We start from the raw sequence: 18,799 nt of genomic DNA, 5'->3' as shown, positions 1-18,799 counted from the left end.
GTGTCCCACATCCCTCTGTCCTCTGTAGTCTCTCATCAGGAATCTTCTGTAATTTGAGTTGTTTCCCCTCCATTAATAAGGTATCATTTTTGTCTCACCGTTATCGAGTCTTTCTTTGTCTTTAGTTTTCAGAAATTTGACTATGAGTCTTGGTGAGGACTTCCTTGTGTTTATCCTGTTTGTATGTGGTCAGCTTCTTGAATATTACATCTTTTGCCAAATCGGGGCAGTTTTCAGCCATTATACCTTTGGGTATTTTTTCAGCCCCCTTTTCCCTCTTCTGGGACTCTGATGACATAAACATTTAATCTTCCACTATAGTTCCGCGGGTCCCTAATGCTTTGGTTTGGGTTGTTTGTTCTGTCTTTGTTCTGTTGTTTCGACTGGGAAATTTCTCTTGTGCTTTGTTGCAGTTCACAGATTTTTCCTCTGCTTTCTCCATTCGACAGTTGAACCCATCCACCAGGAATTTTTTTTTGGGGGGGGGCGGTTATTTTTGAGAGAGACAGAGTACAGAGAGAGAGAGGGAGACACAGAATCGGAAACAGGCTCCAGGCTCCGAGCTGTCAGCACAGAGCCCGACACGGGGCTCGAACCCACAAAACATGAGATCCTGACCTGAGCCAAAGTCAGACCCCCAAACGAGTGAGCCATCCAGGCACACCCCCCCCCCCATCTACCAGGATTTTTAACTTAGATTATTACAGTTTTCAACTTTAAAATTTTCATTTTCTTCTTTTTTATATCTTCTGTTCTGAGACTTTCTATATTTTTTTTATTCATTTCAAGCACGTTCATAAATGCTTATCAAAGCATTTTCTTGGCGAATGCTTTAAAGTCTTTGTCAGATAATTCAAACGTCTCCGTCATCCTGCTCTTGGCATTCATTGATTGCCTTCATTCAAGTTGGGATCTTTCTGGTTCTTGATAGGATATGCAATTTTTTATTGATACTTGACTATTGTCTTATACGATGAGATGCTGGGTTTTATTTAAACTTTCTCTTTTAGCTGACTTCCTCTGATCTCATTCTAGCAAGGGAAGGGAGAATTCTGCTTTGTTACTGCCAGGTGGAAATAGAAGTCCTCGTTCCCCCCCTTGGCCGTCACTGGTTCCCACACCCCCAAGAGGGTGATGCCCCTCGTTACTGCTGGGTGAGAGTGGGAATTCTGGCTCCCCATTAGGCCTTCACTGATACCGCCCTGGCTGGGAGTGGCTCATTATTGCTCCCCACTAGGCTTCCATTGTTGCCATCCAGAGGGTGGTTTTGTTACTGCCGGATGATGGTGAAAGTCTCGACTCCCCTGGGCCTCCCGTTACACCACGTTCCCGGAGGAGGAGACAGAGGCTTTGTCAACACAAGGTGAGGGTGGATGTGTGGACCGCTCATATGGTTTCCATTGTTATAGCTGAGCAGTGACAAATGTCCCAGCTCCATACTCAAACGTCTCTGATGCTACACTGGCCGAGAGGAAGGGGAGGATTGGGTGCTTTGATATAGCCAGGCAAGGGTGAAGGCTAGGTGCCCTTCCCAGTGTTGGCTGGTGTGGATGGGGTAGGACAACGGTTTTTTCTTCTGTAGCATTTGGCTGGAGTGAGCAGTCATTATCTATGAACATTTTCTATCTTGCTAGGCTGCCGCTTTCCTGATCCCCGGGCTACAGGGACCTGGCTTTTGTTGGACTTTTTATGTCTGCACTCACTGGTATTTCCGTTCACAGCTTCAAGTGTGGAATATGTGAGGCAGAAGTCCCATATTTCACACCATGCCGTTCGTTGGGTCTGGCGGTCACTAGCCAGTCTACCTTCTGTCTGCCTTGCAAAGTCTTCTGTTTTATACGGAAAGCCCCAAGGTTTTGCTTTTAGTTAGCGACGGGAAATAGGTGAAATGTGTTCCCTCCGCCTCCCCAGAAGTGGAAGTCCTGGCACTAATATTTCAGTGTATCATTAGTTCTTCAGTATTTCATACATATGTTGCCATCTTTGACAATTCTGGTCGTTGAAGTTCTTCAGGCTCTCCGTATATTGTGTTTTCTTCCTCTGTACCTTGAGTGTTGATCATCTGTTTTCATGGGAATTTGCAGTTTGTATGTGTGCGTGTGAGAGGGAGAGAGTGACCCCCAGAGAGACAAGATGACAGATAGAGAACACGCCCATGGGAGAGAAATCACTGACCGAACCTTATCTCTGAGATTCTCTAGACAATAAATTAGGAATGCTTTGCGCCATATAAGATTCGCATTCTCCCCTGATGTGGTGCAGGGGTTGCTAAGAGGTTGGGGGCACTTCGGCCCGTGTCCAGGTTCTTTCTCCAGATGTGTTCATCTCGGGTTCAAGCTCCCCCACCCCCACTTTCTGGCGGGGCGCCTAATGCTTGGTTGCCAGATCTGAATGGTGGCATTTGAGTTTATCACTAGGAATCCATGTTTTCTCCTTGTTTGCTGTTTATCGATCCCTGGTCAGATTTCTGTTACTTTTTCTTGCTTATTTGGGGGAGGCCATGGGGTACAAGTTGGGGAACATGTTTAATTCTGTTACTTAAAAAAAAAAATGTCTGGAACAGCAGAAATGGTTTTGCTGTCCTTCATCCCGGGTCGAAACGGTAATAGACTCTTCAGAGGATCTTACTTGCCAGAGTATTTAAGGTTCCCAGTAAATGCCAGTATGGTCTGTATTTTCTCTTGCTAGAAATGTCCGCTAATAATGTGTGTTCTTCTAGTCTCACCATGAGCAGAGGAAGTGGGGAATAAGTACGAGACTGTGTTCTTAATTTTTTTTTTTTTCACTGATATATTTCTCAATTTTCTCTTTAGGGCAGAAAAGACTGAAGTTCTGAGTGAAGACCTTCTTCAGGTAAGGTTGTCACAGGCCCCTTAGCATACAGACATGAAATATATCTTCCCGTTAAAACTGAGTCGTTCCCAGTGCCCGTTTAAACCGCTTACGCTGCTCCTCATGCAGTCTGTTTAGACACAGCTTCTCTCCCTTTATGATATTACTTTATTTTTTTTAATGTTTATTTAAGTAGGTTTTTTTTTTTTTTTTGAGAGAGAGAGAGACAGAGACAGAAACAGAGCGTGAGCGGGGGAGGGACAGAAAGAGAGGGAGACACAGAATCCAAAGCAGGCTCCAGGCTCTGAGCCATCAGCACAGAGCCCGATGCAGGGCTCGAACTCATGACCTGAGCTAAAGCCGGAGGCTCAACCGACTGAGCCACCCAGGCACCCCTATATATTACTTTAAATACCGGTTTAGGTAAGACTTTTCAGGAGACCTGGCTGTCATTTCACTGCGGGGTCACAGAGTCTCCTCGTCCGTGATTGTCCCTCCCTCCCCCCAGCTCTGGTTCTCCAGCGTTGGGTGTTGAATCCCCAGCAGTGCTTGTCTCTGCACAGACACGGGGTAGGCTCTTCTCCCGCGGTTGCCCAGATGGATGGCCCTGCTTCTCCTGACCTTGCCCTCACCTGGTAACCCCGCCCGCTGCTCTGTGTGCAGGTGGAGAAACGCCTGGAGCTGGTGAAGCAAGTCTCCCACAGCACGCACAAGAAGCTCACCGCATGTCTCCAGGGCCAGCAAGGGGCTGAGGCTGACAAGCGCTCTGTAAGTACCCCCCCACGCCCTGACCGCACCACCCCGGCAGCTTAAACCTGGCCATCGGAGGACAGGGGTCCCGCTCCTGGGGCCGTGTTTGGTTACGCTGTGTTTCTACGGCCATTTCTGTGTCTGAGGGTTGACGTGTCCTGTGTTTCTGCCGTGTGGCAGCCCCTTCCCACCCCTTCCTGCCCTTGAACTCTGCCCGAGGCATCCTTCCCCACCCTCAGCAGGCAAGACCCTGTCCCTCTGTCCCTCTCTTTGTTCTCCCCAGACGGGAGCAACCAGGGTGTGCTTGGGATTCCACGGTTAGGGAAGCTCTAAGCTGTCTTCTCTCTGCTTTGTCTCACTTACAGGCTCCCTGTGCCCCTGTGCCTCCAGAGTATTTAGGATCCCTTGGAAAAAAATCCCCCCTAGGGCACCTGTAAAGACCATGGTGAAAATTATTTTCCCTATAATGAAAACTTCATTTTATTTGTTTATTTTTAAAGTGTATTTATTTTGAGAGAGACAGAGACAGTGCGAGTGGGGAAGAGGCAGAAAGAGGGAGAAAGAGGGAATCCCAAGCAGGCCCCGTGCTGCCAGCACAGAGCCCAACGCGGGTTTCGAACTCCTGAAACCGTGAGATCATAACCTGAACCGAAACCAAGAGTTGGAGGCTTAACCGACTGAGCCACCCGGGCACCCCTTCCCTGTAAGGGAAGGCTACCGAAAGGTTAATAAAAGTTAATGAAACCTTGAAAGAGAGCCTGACAAATGAAGGTATCCTAATGTCTTCGTGTGTAAGCTGCATTAGTAATAAGAGGCATTGCCTATTGCGATCCTGTTGAATAGTCCTTGCTGGAACCAGTCGTCTCTGGCTTCCCTCCTGACCTCCTCCCCGCCCCCAACTCCACCAGAGATTAAAACAAATTCTTAGAGGTTCCACTGGCTTTATTTCAAGGACTCTGCCATCTAGGAGGTTTTAATCCTCCTTGAGTTCATGGTCAACATGCTTGGTGTGTTTCTGTCTCTGGCATGCAGTTACTGTTGACCTCTGCTTCCCAGGGGTCTTCCTGAGCCTCCCACCCCCAGCTTAAGCGGGCTCATGTTGAGTGACCGTCACGCGATGTGTCGGGATGCTTCATCCTGTCTCATGCCGCCATTCTGGAACCTTCCCTGTCAATCATTCCATCTTCTTCCCAGTGCTGGTGGCTTCTTTCTTAACATTCCCAGAAGGAATCACTTATGTGTGGTAGAAAGACAGTGTTCACAGGGTTTGGGAAATATCTGTGGAAGTAATTCTGTGTGTATCCGATGTTTTAGCAACGGGCACCCGAACCGTCTAAAGGGAGAGTCTGCAGGGGCGCCTAGGCGGCTCAGTCAGTTAAGTGTCCGACTTCGGCTGAGGTCACGATCTCAAGGTTCGTGAGTTCGAGCCCCGCATCGGGCTCTGTGCGACAGCTCGGAGCCTGGAGCCTGCTTCACATTCTGTGTCTCCCTCTCTCTCTCTCTGCCCCTCCCCCACTCAAGCTCAGGAGTAGGATCCAAGAGTTACCACTAGGGGTTTGAAACTGGCCTTTGGTGTTGGTAGGTTGATTCTTGCTAGACCTTTTTTTTTTTTTTTTTTTCTCCCCTGGGATAAGATAAAATTGCCTAGACCTGTAGGGTTTTAATTGGACTGAGGGTCTTTGCAAACTATATCAGTTAGGAGGCATTTGGCTCCCCACGTGTTCTGAAATATATTAATAGGAAATTTAAGATAGGGAGAGGCCACCAGGTTAGGGGATCGTTGGCATTGAAAAGATAAGTTTGATGGGGGAGGGAGACACTATGTCACGGAGGGCCACACGGGGAAACACCAGGGTCAGACAGGACAGAGAGTGGCAAATGCATGCAAGAGTTGATCGTGCTTTCCCCTTGGAAGGAATAGTTGAGGCAGGATAAAGAGGCTTAGAGTTGGCCGGATTGAGTAACTTCAGCAGCTCTGGGGCACGGGGCCGTCTCTAATGTCTGGTACCTGGCTCTGAGGTGGTTAGGGCAGGTGCACGGTGGCTTGGACAATGAGAGCCCCATAAACAAACGCGTTGGGGTGCAAGCTGTGGGTTGGTTGGTTTTCATTTGAAAGGCACAGTCATGGGTGAATTGTTGACTGTCTCTGAGAACTGGCTAACCCGTGACTCCTGGGTGGCTCAGTCAGTTGAGCATCCAACTTTGTCTCATCTCACAGTTTGTGGGTTAGAGCCCCGTGTTGGTCTCCCTCCTGTCTGCACAGAGCTCACGTCAGAACCTCTGACCCCCTATCTCTGCCCCTTTCCTGCTTGCACTCATTCTCTCTCTCAAAAATAAGTAAACTGAGGGTGGCTCAGTTGGTTGAGCATCCGATTTTCAAAAATAAATAAACTGAGCGTGGCTCATTTGGTTGAGCATCTGATTTTAGCTCGGGTCATGATCTCATGGTTCATAGGTTCGAGCCCCGCATCGGGCTCTGTGCTGACAGCTCAGCGCCTGGAGCCTGCTTTGGATTCTGTGTCTCCCTCTCTCTCTGCCTCTTCCCTGCTTGTACTCTGCCTGCCTCTCTCTCTCTCTCTCTCTCTCAAAAATAAACATTAAAAAAAAATGATAATGGGGGCGCCTGGGTGGCTCAGTCGATTAAGCGTCTGACTTGAAACTCAGGTCACGATCTCGCAGTTCATGAGTCCAAGCCCCTGTCGGGTTCTGTGCTGACAGCTCAGAGCCTGGAGCTTGCTTCAGATTCCGTGTCTCCCTTCCTCTCTGCCCCTCCCTCACTTGTGCTCTGTCTGTCTCTCTCAACAAATAAATAAACATTTAAAAAAAAAATCGGCCAACCCTGGCAGAGGTGGTCCCCCCAGGGTCATCAAGGCACCAGATGTCAAAGCCTCAGATTACAGCAAATACAAGACATAGTTAACACACGGATTCATTGTGACTTTTGCATAAAGGATCTTACTTATCACTTAATGAGATGTCTGAGGTAGTGGGTCCCGAGGTGTATTCGTCAGCTTTGGGCCAGCATGTCTGCGATGTTCTTGTCCCTCCTACTAGTTGTAACGTGGCTGCTGTGGCTCCAGGCATCACATCTTCATGTTAACCCCATCAGAGGCAGAACACGTGAGGGTGGTATAGAAGATCAACTACCTTTGCATGCTTGTTTCTGTTTTGTTTTTATCGGGGAAGAGAAGAGCCTTTCCCAAAATAATTTATTTTATGTTGCCCTAGCTGCAAGGGAGGCTAAGGAGGGGAATACGTGTTGGGGAGAAATGGTGTTGCCGTGGCTGGCCATGATTCGCTAGCTGGGACACAGGTGATGGGGCTGCTGTTGGCGGGGGGGGGGGGGGGTGCACACAGTGGCTGTTGTCAGGCCCTGAGGATTACAGTGATCACTATACAAATTGGACACCCCTCTGGTGGACCTGGAGGAAGTCTGTGCTCAATACGAGGGTATTGCTCAAATACGTATAGGTCGGTGATTCCACAGCATAAATTTCAAGCATCTGATTTGGTCATTGATTTCTTGAGCTGATCAGTCTTCTCGCGTCCTCCTGGGACCGAATATATGATCTGGCAGGAAAGAAAGTCAAAGAGCTATTTTAAATATTGAACAGCCTCAGACCAGCCAGAAAAAAATGTCCAAGGTCGTGACTCAAATCCATTTTTCCAGTTTTTTTCTGAAGTAACACATCCAGGGGTTTAATAGGAGCCATGGCACTTATTAATTGCCTCATACTGAAATATGTGCTCATTTCTCTGAGATTATTAGGTAAGGAGATATGTCAAGACCCAAGGAACAGGCAAAAAGAAAAAAGGATTAAAAGTGAGAACTTAACCGTGTCTCCCTTTCTCTCTGCCCCTCCCCTGCTCATGCTCTGTGTCTCTCAAAAAATAAAATAAAACATTAAAAAAAAATTTTTTTTTTAAAGAGTGGGGTGCCTGGGTAGTTCAGTCAGTTGAGCGTCTGACTTTAGCTCAGGTCATGATCTTGTGTTCATGGGTTCGAGCCCCATGTCAGGCTCTGTGCTGACAGCTCAGAGCCTGGAGCCCACTTTGGATTCTATGTTTCCCTTTCTGTCTGCCCCTCCCCTGCTCACGCTCTGTCTCTCTCTGTCTCTCAAAAAATAAAACATTAAAAAAAATTTTAAGTGAGAAACTTAAAAAAAAAAAATAGAGAATGGGGAAGATTGGGAGTGAAGTAAGTAATGAGCTAACACCAAACGAGGAAGGTAGGTGTTCAGAGAGGGAGATGTAAATACAGAGAACAGACTGATGGAGGCCAGAGGGTAGGCGGTAGGGGGATGGGTGAAAGGGGTGGAGGGGAGAGGGAGGTCCAGGCTTCCAGTTATGGGATGAATAAGTCACAGGGATGACAGCCTGGGGAATAGTCAGTGGTGTGGTAATATCATACAACGGTGACGGTGCACATAGATAATGTGCATGGGTATAGGGGTGTCGAATCACTACATTATGCATCTGAAACTAATGTAACATCGTCTGTCATCTATAGTTCTGTAAAAAGAGAGGGAGAGGGAGAGAGAGGGTCAAGAGATGGTCCTCGGGGAATAAGGCCAGCGGAAATGAGAGGTGGAGTCCTAGAGTCTCAGGATGGGAAGGGACTTTATCCCGGAAGGTGCACAGGTTTTTATTGGAGCCCATGGCAGTTTGTTGCTACTGGTCACTTTTTTTTTTTTTTTAATGCTCATTTATTTTGGGAGAGCAGGGGAGGGGCAAAGAGAGAGGAAATCCCAAGAAGGCTCCATGCTGTCAGCACAGAGCCTGATGCAGGGCTTGATCCCACGACTGTGAGATCATGATCTGAGCTGAAACAGAGTCGGACGCTTAACTGACTGGGCCACCCAGGCACCCCCTTATTTGGCGCTTGTTTTTAAACAAGCTCACTAGTTGTGGGGTTTTTTTTTGTTTTTTGTTTTGTTTTGTTTTGTTTTTTGAGAGAGAACGAGAGCAAGTAGGGGAGGGGCAGAGAGAGAAAGGGAGACACAGAATCCTAAGCAGGCTCCAGGCTCCGAGCTGTCAGCACAGAGCCCGACGTGGGGCTCGAACCCACAGACCGTGAGATCATGACCTGAGCCGAAGTCGGACGCTCAACCGACTGAGCCACCCAGGTGCCCCCAAGCTCATTAGTTCTTAGCAGTTTAGTAGTTTCCAACCCTCCAGCCTTACTGTATACCTGAAAGCCGGGGCTGGCTGTCACTATGGGAGCAGACAGAGAAGTGGAGTTTGGTTGGCACTGTCTCGGGGACCCGAGCAGCACTATTCAGTGGGTACTGAGCTAAACCAGATTCCTTATGTGGGATGGAGACTAGAGAAGATACGAATCAGGTTGCCATTTTGCTTCCTTTAGTCCAGGCCAATAGCTGGTTAATTCGTTGGTTTCTGAGACCGTCAGTATAATGAACGTGATTGGTTTTTCACCGTCCTTGTGCTTCTTCTGTAGGGCATTCCCATTCAGCAAGCACACTGTTAGGAGGAGTCCTTCTCTACCTTAATCACTAAATACTTGGAAAGGGCCACGTCTGCCACGTGAAGCCACACTTAATGCCGCGTGCTGAGCAAACCCAGCAAGATCCCTGTTCTCTGGAGGCTCACAGTCTTGCAGGGAGGCAGCCATTCCATGGAGTCAGTAATTAGGCGTCACTAGGAATTAAATAGTAGAGGGTTTCTGTGAGGAAGTGGCCTTTAAGGACAGCAGAAGGTAGTGGCACCAAAAGAGGTCAAGGTGCCTGTAGGACAGGGGATGACATGTGCAGAGTTTTCAGAGACAGCAAGGAGTCGGGGGCATTTTCGAAAAACACGAGGGGGTCGTAGAGTATGGATGATGACAAGGGGAGAGGCAGGAAATGGGACAGCGGGGACCCCATCTCACTGTGTAGGCATGGTAAGGATTTGGACTTGATCTCTAAGAGCAGTGGGGAACCAGTGCTTTAATCAGGAACGGCATGGTCTGATTTATTGGCAGTTGTGTGAAAAATGGGGCGGTGGCTATGGCGGGGTATATGGGGCAGGGGCCCCAGTTGTGTGGGGCAGGGGCTATGGTGGAAGTAAGAGAGACAAATATGGCGGCGATCTTTGGGAGATACACCAGGATCAGGGAAGATGGAGAGAAATTGGCAGATGTGGTAGATACACCATGTAGAGCATCCGGGTCTTGAATGGACATGGGGGTTTGAAGAGTGAAGAGGGCTTTTGGGGTCTCTCTGGCTCGAGCGACTCTAGACTCCATAAGATTTGATGAGATCACTTAAGGAGATAGATGGCCTTGAGTCAAGAGCCCCAGGACCTGCAACATTTTAAGCCCTCACTGGAGGAGGATCTAGCAAAGAAGGTGGAACAGTCAAGAATGGTACAGGAAAACCACCTCCTTGACTCCTAGACGTTACCCTTTATCTTTCTCTTTCCACACCCAGACTTTCAGGAGGGCCCACTGTCTTCCTTCAGACAATTTCCACGTGCTTCAGCATTTGCCACTCTCGTCCATGCGCATCATCTCTGGCCTGAACATAGCTGTTCCCGACGGGTCCCCCACTCTCCACTCCAAACCCATCCCCGTTATAATCCACTGTCTACAACGGAGATCAGACGATGCCACTGTCCTGCTTCAGTCCCACCCAAAGATTTCCATTGTAGAATAACATTTGAGCTCCTCACCCTGACCCTTGGGCCCTAATGATACGCCTTCCCCTGCATCTCTGAGCTCAGCTCTTGTTCCCACCCGCTGTCATCATTGTCCCAATGGCACTGACCTGTCGCAGAACACGGGTGTGCCCGCAACTTTTTTATTTTTCGATTCTCAGCTCAGGGGTTCTCAGCACCTAATGTGTTCGTTCCCTTCCTCCCCCAATCACATCACCTCATTTTATTTCCTTCATCGTGTGTAATATGATTATCTGAAGTCCTTAAGATCGTTCCCCTCCACGGATACATGAGTTCCACGGGAGCAGGGATCTTGCCCATCCATCACGACCGCGTTTTTAATGCCTAGAACAGGGCCCGCCACAGGGTAGGCAATGCTAAAAATACATCTGTGTCATGAATGGATGGCCCAGGAGTATTTTAGGCACAGGACCTGCCTGATGTGTCAGCAAGCCAGTTTGAATCTTTCCTTTTCTCTCCAGAAGCAAGTTAGCATCATGATCTTAAGCTCTGGAAGCTGACCGCCTGAGCTTGAAGCCCAGGTCCGCTGTTTCCTGATTATACCTGACCTTGGACAAGTCAGTTAGCTTTGTATATCTCTTGCCTTCTTCATTTGGTAAGAACAGTAACGAATTTCTACCCAATAACGTTGTTTGAGAGCTCAGTGAGGTAATAACACAGGAATGCCTAGCACAGTGCTTAACGTAAGTAAATATTCAAGAGGTGTAACCCACTGCCATTATTGGGGCCCCACCGTTCAGCTGAAATGACCATTGACAACTACTGAGCCCTGAGCAGCCCGTCTGGGCTGTGTCTTTTGGGGAGTGAACTCGGGAGTTGCCTGGGCTTGGAATCAGCAGTTTTCAGGACTAGAGGGTACGGGTGTGTATGTTGGGGAAACAGAGTGGATATTAGGATTAGACTTTTTGTCTCTTAGTCATTCTACAAAGTGTGTTGATTGTTCCTGAGATAATTTTAAATTTTTTTTTTTTCAACGTTTATTTATTTTTGGGACAGAGAGAGACAGAGCATGAACAGGGGAGGGGCAGAGAGAGAGGGAGACACAGAATCGGAAACAGGCTCCAGGCTCTGAGCTATCAGCCCAGAGCCCGACGCGGGGCTCGAACTCACGGACCGCGAGATCGTGACCTGGCTGAAGTCGGACGCTTAACCGACTGCGCCACCCAGGCGCCCCATGTTCCTGAGATAATTTTAGAGGGAACAGTCATCTCAGAAAAGTCGATTTGATGACTTCCAGACCCTGGAACATTGTGGCTTCCCTAACCTTAATTCTTAAGGTTCTATCAGTCCTCTAGAATTGGGGGGAAGTTTATTTTAGTTTTTTGTAATGTTTATTTATTTTTTGAAAGAGATGGAACGAGAGTAGGGGAGATGCCGAGAGAGAGGGAGACTCAGAATCGGAAGCAGGCTCCAGGCTCTGAGCTGTCTGCACAGAGCCCGACAAGGGGCTCAAACCCACGAACCATGAGATCGTGACCTGAGCTGAAGTCGGACGCTCAACCGACTAAGCCAGCCAGGTGCCCCAGTAGAGGACTTGTTTAAATAAATGTTGTCGTCTTCGTTCAGTGATCTATGTATCCGTTAGAAACAGAAAGAAAGAATGGGCCAGCTGTGTGTGTCACCATGGGAAATGGGGCACGCGGTATCTCCACACCAAGCAGAGAGCAAGGCGTAGAGTCGTGTATGTTGTATGCCAATATTTGTGGGGGGAAATAGAGCCACTAAGAACAGACACACGTGAGTGTAATGGATCCACTTAGAATCTTTGTGGAAGGGTACACAAAAGGCTGGTCCCTGTCACTGGCCCTCTGGTGGCAAGAGTCACAGATGCAAGGGACACTGGTTGGTGTAACCCTTCTGGTGACTTCATGCGCCATGCCCACGTATTTCCTGTTCCTGTTCAGTTTACTGTAAGTCCAGTAAACTGGCCCTTGTACACAGAGGGCGAGTAGAGACCAAAGGAAGAAGCAGACAGACCGCTCCAGATTAAGTAGGTGGCAGGTTTAATAAGGAAGCTTATTGACGTGGTTTGTCTTGGGTGGTCATGAGACCAATAGATCCCACCTCCCCCTCTCCAAATCTTAAAAGTTCATAAAGAGACCTCAACTAGGGTTTGGTCGCGTAGACTGTCCGGATGGTCTCAATAGCACCTTACTTTACTCTCCCAGGGCTGTGTCCTTAAGGCAGCTTGCTGGTTGAGCGAGGCAGGTGGATAGAATGTTCCAAGGACAGGGGAGTGGGCGAGGAACCTCCGATTGCCTGGGTCCAGTGCACGGGTCAGTCAGCAGTCACATCCTCTCGGTGACCTCCTCAAATAGATAGCTAGCTAGCTAGATAGGACCAAGGACAAGAGAGAGAGAGAAAGATCATTCTCCCCGTTAAAAATCTTAAGAATGAAAGGGCCATTGAAACAGGAGTCCCTGTCACTGTGTGATACTTTGTCACTGACTACTACCCTCTCTGCCACCTGAAAGCATCTCAGAGGCATTAGCGAGGGTGTTAAGTGACTAGGAATGGCTGGAAACTTATGTTGCTTCCCTCGCACAAGAGCAGGACCCAAAGTCCTACACTTCAGGCTGGTTTTTCTAGTCTGCATTTTGCAGAAGAGATGTTTGGCTGTCCCCACCATCCTTCCCCGAGACTGGTTAGCTTCATGATCATCAGTGGCTGTTTTTATTATGTTGGTCTTGACCCTTGTGCCTCTGGCCACCCACAGGCACAGTTTCTTGCTCACTGAGACCCTCTGGTGGGACTAATTGAACTAATCTTTGTCCATAGTTAGAAAAACTTGAGTCATCAGCCAGTAGGTATGTTTCTTCAGCGGATGTCAACCTCCTGGCTATTGAAAGTCCTCTATAGTCTGATACAGGCACCGTCTCTCTTAGCTTTCTTCCTTGTCACATTTCAAAGAAGGATTCTGAACAGCTGAGGTCCTGCCCTAAAGCCGGGGGTCATGGGGCTTGAGGTGCTCAACACAAACCAGAAGAGATCGATACTATGATTGTTCTGTCTGCATTCAACACAGAGCATCTCCGCTGGTTGATTATTGGGATATTTTAGGACTTCACGTATTGAAGACCTTTCTCTTTAAACCAGGGTTCTCAGCCTCAGCACTCTTGATGTTTTGGGCCGAGTAATTCTTTATTTCGACGGAGGGGCGGGGGTGCTGTCCTGTGCGTGGTAGGATATTGAGCAGAATCCCTGGCCTCTATCCATTAGACACCAGAAGTGTCCGCCGTGTTGTGATAAGTGAGAGTATCTTTGTGCATTGCCAAACCCCCCATGAGAACAGAGGGCAGAATCACTCCTGATTAAAAACAAAACCAGGGGCTCCTGGGTGGCTCAGTTGGTTGAGCGTCCAACTTCGGCTCAGGTCATGATCTCAGGATCGTGGGTTCGAGCCTTGCATCAGGCTCTGTGCTGATGGCCCAGAGCCTGGAGCCTGCTTCAGATTCATGTCTCCCTCTCTCTCTGTCTCTCTCTGTCTCTCTGTCTCTCTCTCTCTCTCTCTCTCTCTGCCCCTTCCTCTCTCACACTCTGTCTCTCTCAGTCTCTCAAAAATAAATGAATGTCGGGGCGCCTGGGTGGCGCAGTCGGTTAAGCGTCTGACTTCAGCCAGGTCACGATCTCGCGGTCCGGGAGTTCGAGCCCCGCGTCGGGCTCTGGGCTGATGGCTCAGAGCCTGGAGCCTGTTTCCGATTCTGTGTCTCCCTCTCTCTCTGCCCCTCCCCCGTTCATGCTCTGTCTCTCTCTGTCCCAAAAATAAATAAAACGTTGAAAAAAAAAATTAAAAAAAAAAATAATAAATGAATGTTAAAAAAAAAAAAAAGAACAAGACCATAATTCATGGTGCCTCTGTGAGCATATATTAGACCTGCTTCACTCTTTTCTTCTCTAACTACCTTAGACACTTTTTAAAAATGTGCTTTAAATAACTTTTATAAAAGGTGATGTTGCGGGGGGCAGGGGGGCACCCGGGTGGCTCTGTTGGTTAAGCATCCGACTTCGGCTCAGGTCAGGATCTCACAGTCTGTGAGTTCGAGCCCGCGTCGGGCTCTGTGCTGACAGCTCAGAGCTTGGAGCCTGCTTTACAATCTGTGACTTTCTCTCTCTCTACCCCTCCCCCACTCACGCTCTGTCTCTGTCTCTCAAAAAGTAAATAGATGTTAAACACAATTTAAAAAAAAAAAGGTGATGTGGAAATACATTTCCTCATAACCTATTGTTTGCTGCACCTTTTCTTAAGTCTCCTGAAATTTCTACACCACAGCCTTGTAGGACAACTAGAACGTGATGTTTAAGTTTGGATGTGTTAATACTGAGTTGCCCAGTCTAGTTTTTACCAAGAAGAATGTCCCATTTTATTTGAAGTGACGAGTAGTGATTTTGTCCCCTGCGTGGAAGGCGTCTGACCCCACTGGAATGGATGTGTCTAAGCGCAGGGAGAGGGATACATGTTAGACCCAAGGAAGGCCTTGTCCACACAGGTGTCTCGGGCTCTCTCTCCCTGGATTTACCTCAGGACCCTCATGAACTTCCAGATCACTCTTGGGGGTTGACCTGCCTCCCCGTGTCTTCCCTGAGGACACATTAGAGTATGCAGATTTCCTGGGGGTGTTCAGATCCCTAAATTCAAGTGGATGGAACCCTAAAAACTTGTTTTCCTGCTTGATCCCGCTTACAAGCCATTTGAATTTGTCTGTCTCAGGATTGAGTTAGTTTAGGTCAGTTTAATTATTTTTCGATTTATGTTTTTAGAGAGAAAGCAGGGGAGAGAAAGAGAGAGAATGTTAAGGAGGCTTTGTGTTCAGGGCAGAGCCCAACTCAGGGCTCGACCCCATGACCCCGGAATCATGACCTGAGCCAAAATCAAGAGTTAGGTGCACAGGGCGCCTGGGTGGCTCAGTCAGTTAAGCATCCGACTTCGGCTCGGGTCATGATCTCATGGTTCGTGGGTTCGAGCCCCACATCGGGCTCTGTGCTGACAGCTCAGAGCCCGGAGCCTGTTTCAGATTCTGTGTCTTCCTCTCTCTATGCCCCTCCCCAACTCATGTTCTGTCTCCCTCTGTCTCAAAAATAAATAAAACATTAAAAAAAAAAGAGGTGCTCAGCTGACTGAGCCACCCAGGAGCCCCATGGATTGAGTCATTTTAATCCGATCACGCTCTTAAATCCTCCGAGGGTCATCAGACGCCCTCAGAATGAGACCTCGGTGCCTGCCTCTGGAGGAGAAGGCCCTCTACGATCTGGCCTCTGCCTTATGCTCTACCCACTCCTTGTCACTCACTCACTGTGCCCCAGCTGCACTGGCCTCCGTGGGGACCTTAGGGCAGCCATATTGGTCCCACCTCAGGGCCTTTGTGCATGCAGTTCCCTCTACTTGGACTATTCTTTCTCAAGTCTCTTTGAGGCATGGCTGACTCTCTCTCCCACGTGGGTTGCATCTTAAATGCCACCCCTTCTGAGAGGTCTTCCCGTATGATGGCTGCACACACGTCACCACTCCCCATTGTCCTGATTTCTGCTCTCCCTACATAGCATAATGTTTTCGAGGTTCCCCCGCAGCTTATGTCACCGCTTCGTTCCTTTTTATGGCTGAATAATATTCCCTTGTCTGATTATACCGCTTTTTATCGATCCTGCATCAGGTGGTGGACGATCAAGCTGTTTGCGCCTCTTGGCTGTTGCGAATCGTACTGCCGTTCTCATGCGCGCACACGTGGTGTGTTTCTTTTGACCATCTGCTTTCAATTACTCTGAGTGGAATTGAGTAGAATCGCCAGGCCGTATGGTAATTTTGTGTCGTTTATTGAAATGTTGCCACGCTCCAGAAGCGCTGCCCCATTTTGCATTTCCACCAGCCCTGCTCGATGAAGCTCAGCGTTTCTCTACCTGTTCACCAAGGCTCCACATGCTCACCGATACTTTGTTTCTGGTTGTTATTATTGCCCTTGCCATGCTAGTGGGTATGAAGTAGTATCTCTTTGCGGCTCTGATGCGGATTTCCTTCATAACTGATGACGTCAAGCATCTTTCATATGTTCAGAGGCATTTTCTGTCTTCTTTGCAGGGTGCCTTTGTTTTTATGCTTACTTTCTTCTCATTGTCACTGTATGTGAACACTTTTCTCTCTCCCTCCCCCTCCCTCCCTCCCTTCCTCCCTCCCTCTCTCTCTCTCTCTCTCTCTCTCTCTGTCTGTCTCGACCATAAGCTACCTCATTTATACAATGGAGCTGTGGTACTTCTCCCGGGAGAAACTGACCTTTGGAACTTAAAGCAGTGTTCAAGTCATTGTTAACATAAGTTTCAAATCTTGTCTTTTTTTTTTTCTTGCTGTTATTCCACTTTATTTTCATTTTTTAGAGAAAGCGAGCAGGGGAGGGGCAGAGAGAGAGAATCCCAAGCAGGCTCCAGGCTCAATGCTCAGCCCAACGCAGGGCTCTAACTCACAACCATGACGTGATGTGAGCCGAAATCAAGACTTGGATGACTAACCTACTGAGCCACCCAGGCGCCCCTATCTCATTGTATTTTATTTTATTTTATTTTATTTTATTTTATTTTATTTTATTTTATTTTATTTTATTTTATTTTATTTATTTGTTTTTATTTTTTCTTTTAAAAAAATTTTTTTTTTCTACGTTTATTTATTTTTGGGACAGAGAGAGACAGAGCATGAACGGGGGAGGGGCAGAGAGAGAGGGAGACACAGAATCGGAAACAGGCTCCAGGCTCTGAGCCATCAGCCCAGAGCCTGACGCGGGGCTCGAACTCGCGGACCGCGAGATCGTGACCTGGCTGAAGTCGGACGCTTAACCGACTGCGCCACCCAGGCGCCCCTCTCATTGTATTTTAAAATGCAGTCTGGGGGCATCTGGGTGGCTCAGTCAGCTAAGCGTCCGACTTCAGCTCAGGTCATGATCACTCAGTCTGTGAGTTTGAGCCCCGTGTCGGGCTCTGTGCTGAACGCTCAGAGCCTGGAGCCTGTTTCGGATTCTGTGTCTCCCTCTTTCTCTGACCCTCCCCCGTTCATGCTCTGTCTCTCTCTGTCTCAAAAATAAATAAATGTTAAAAAAAAATTAAAAAAAAATAAATAAAAAATAAAATGCAGTCTGTAAACTGTAGGCTTATTTTCCAAATTGGCACATTTTTTTTTAAATCTCTTTAAAAAAATTTTTTTTAATGCTTATTCATTTTTGAGAGAGAGAGAAAGAGAGAGACAGATCATGAGCAGGGGAGGGTCAGAGAGAGAGGGAAACACAGAATCCAAAGCAGGCTCCAGGCTCTGAGCCGTCAGCACAGAGCCCGACGCGGGGCTTGAACTCACAAACTGTGAGATCGTGACCTGAGCCAGAGTCAGACGCTCAACCGACTGAGCTATCCAGGCGCCCCCTAAATTGGCACCTTTATTTCAGTTTTGATTTTCTGAGTTTTGACCTGTCTGCGTCTAATCCGTCCTTGTACGCTATGAGTGTTTAGGTTTTAAACATATTTTAAGGTCGGTTTGTATCTTAACTAACACAGTATTGAGGCAGGAATTTGACTTTCTGCTGTTTTAGAGTAGGCAGATGACTGTTGGAGTGGTTTTCATTACAACATCGTCGTCGTCGTTGTTGTTGTTCTCCTTTTCAGAAAAAGTTGCCTTTGACAACACTGGCTCAGTGTTTGATGGAGGGGTCAGCTATCCTGGGAGATGACACGCTTCTCGGGTAAGTGACACCACGTGTGGGTTTGTACCAAATCTGCGTAAGTCCCCATCCCTGAAAAGGGCACCAGAACTTCTCAGGGATGCACTGAGGACACCTGAAAGTCTGGCTGGGGCTTGGGTGCGAAGAAGAAAGGGTTTGCCAGTGAGAAAAATGCAAAAAGCCCAGGGATCGAAGTCATCTTTTCTGTGCAGTGAGGCAACTTCCCTGGGGGAGGAAATTAGCATACTAAGCACACGACACTGTGGAAGGACAGTTGAAACCCCCAGGGCTCCAGCGGAAGCAAATGGGAAAGCTCTCCATGTCAGATGTCAAAAATTATAGGATTCCGAGAACAGCCCTGGCTGATTTGGAGCTCACAACGAAAACAAACTAAAAATAGAATCGTCGTGAGGGAGAATCAGCAGGCACCGTCAGCAGGAGAATCGGGTCCCTACGAACTAAAAAATGGTAGGATAATAGGAGGGAAAATAGGAAATCATAATGTCGATATGAAGCAACTGTTCTTAACATGAAGCTGAAAAATTAGGGACAGTGCAGGCTTTAGCAGCACGTACCCCCAAATCAGAACAGTAGACGTTAGCATGGGCCCCAGAAATGGGTAACACACACACAGGCGGGTGAAACATTCCATATTTTTAAGGAAGAGTGTTTTTGGAACTATGTGTGGTGACAAATGTTAACTAGACTTCTCATGCTCTTTTCACAATATATACAAATACGGAATCATTGTGTCGTGCACCTAGAGCTAATATACCGTTATACGTCGATTATATTATGTATGTCAATTAACATGTAAAGACAAAATAGTCCTTAACAAAAGAATCAAGTGATAT

General features: G+C 47.8%; 1 protein-coding gene across 1 annotated transcript in view; it reads left to right on the top strand.

The window, feature by feature from the left end:
• The first annotated feature begins 1,283 nt into the window (after positions 1 to 1,283).
• ARHGAP44 (Rho GTPase activating protein 44) overlaps positions 1,284 to 18,799 on the top strand; it is an 84,390-nt gene continuing 66,874 nt past the window's right edge. Inside the window, 4 exon segments of the mRNA XM_047090125.1 lie at positions 1,284 to 1,363; positions 2,814 to 2,853; positions 3,496 to 3,600; positions 17,890 to 17,966. Of these exon segments, the coding sequence (XP_046946081.1) occupies positions 1,284 to 1,363; positions 2,814 to 2,853; positions 3,496 to 3,600; positions 17,890 to 17,966 (302 nt within the window).

The sequence above is a fragment of the Lynx rufus genome, unplaced genomic scaffold (genome assembly GCF_022079265.1).
Source record: "Lynx rufus isolate CCGP_SWC_20201006 ecotype Redwood Valley unplaced genomic scaffold, mLynRuf1.p SCAF_28, whole genome shotgun sequence".
Taxonomy (NCBI): domain Eukaryota; kingdom Metazoa; phylum Chordata; class Mammalia; order Carnivora; family Felidae; genus Lynx; species Lynx rufus.
This window is presented reverse-complemented; position numbering and strand designations above follow the sequence as displayed.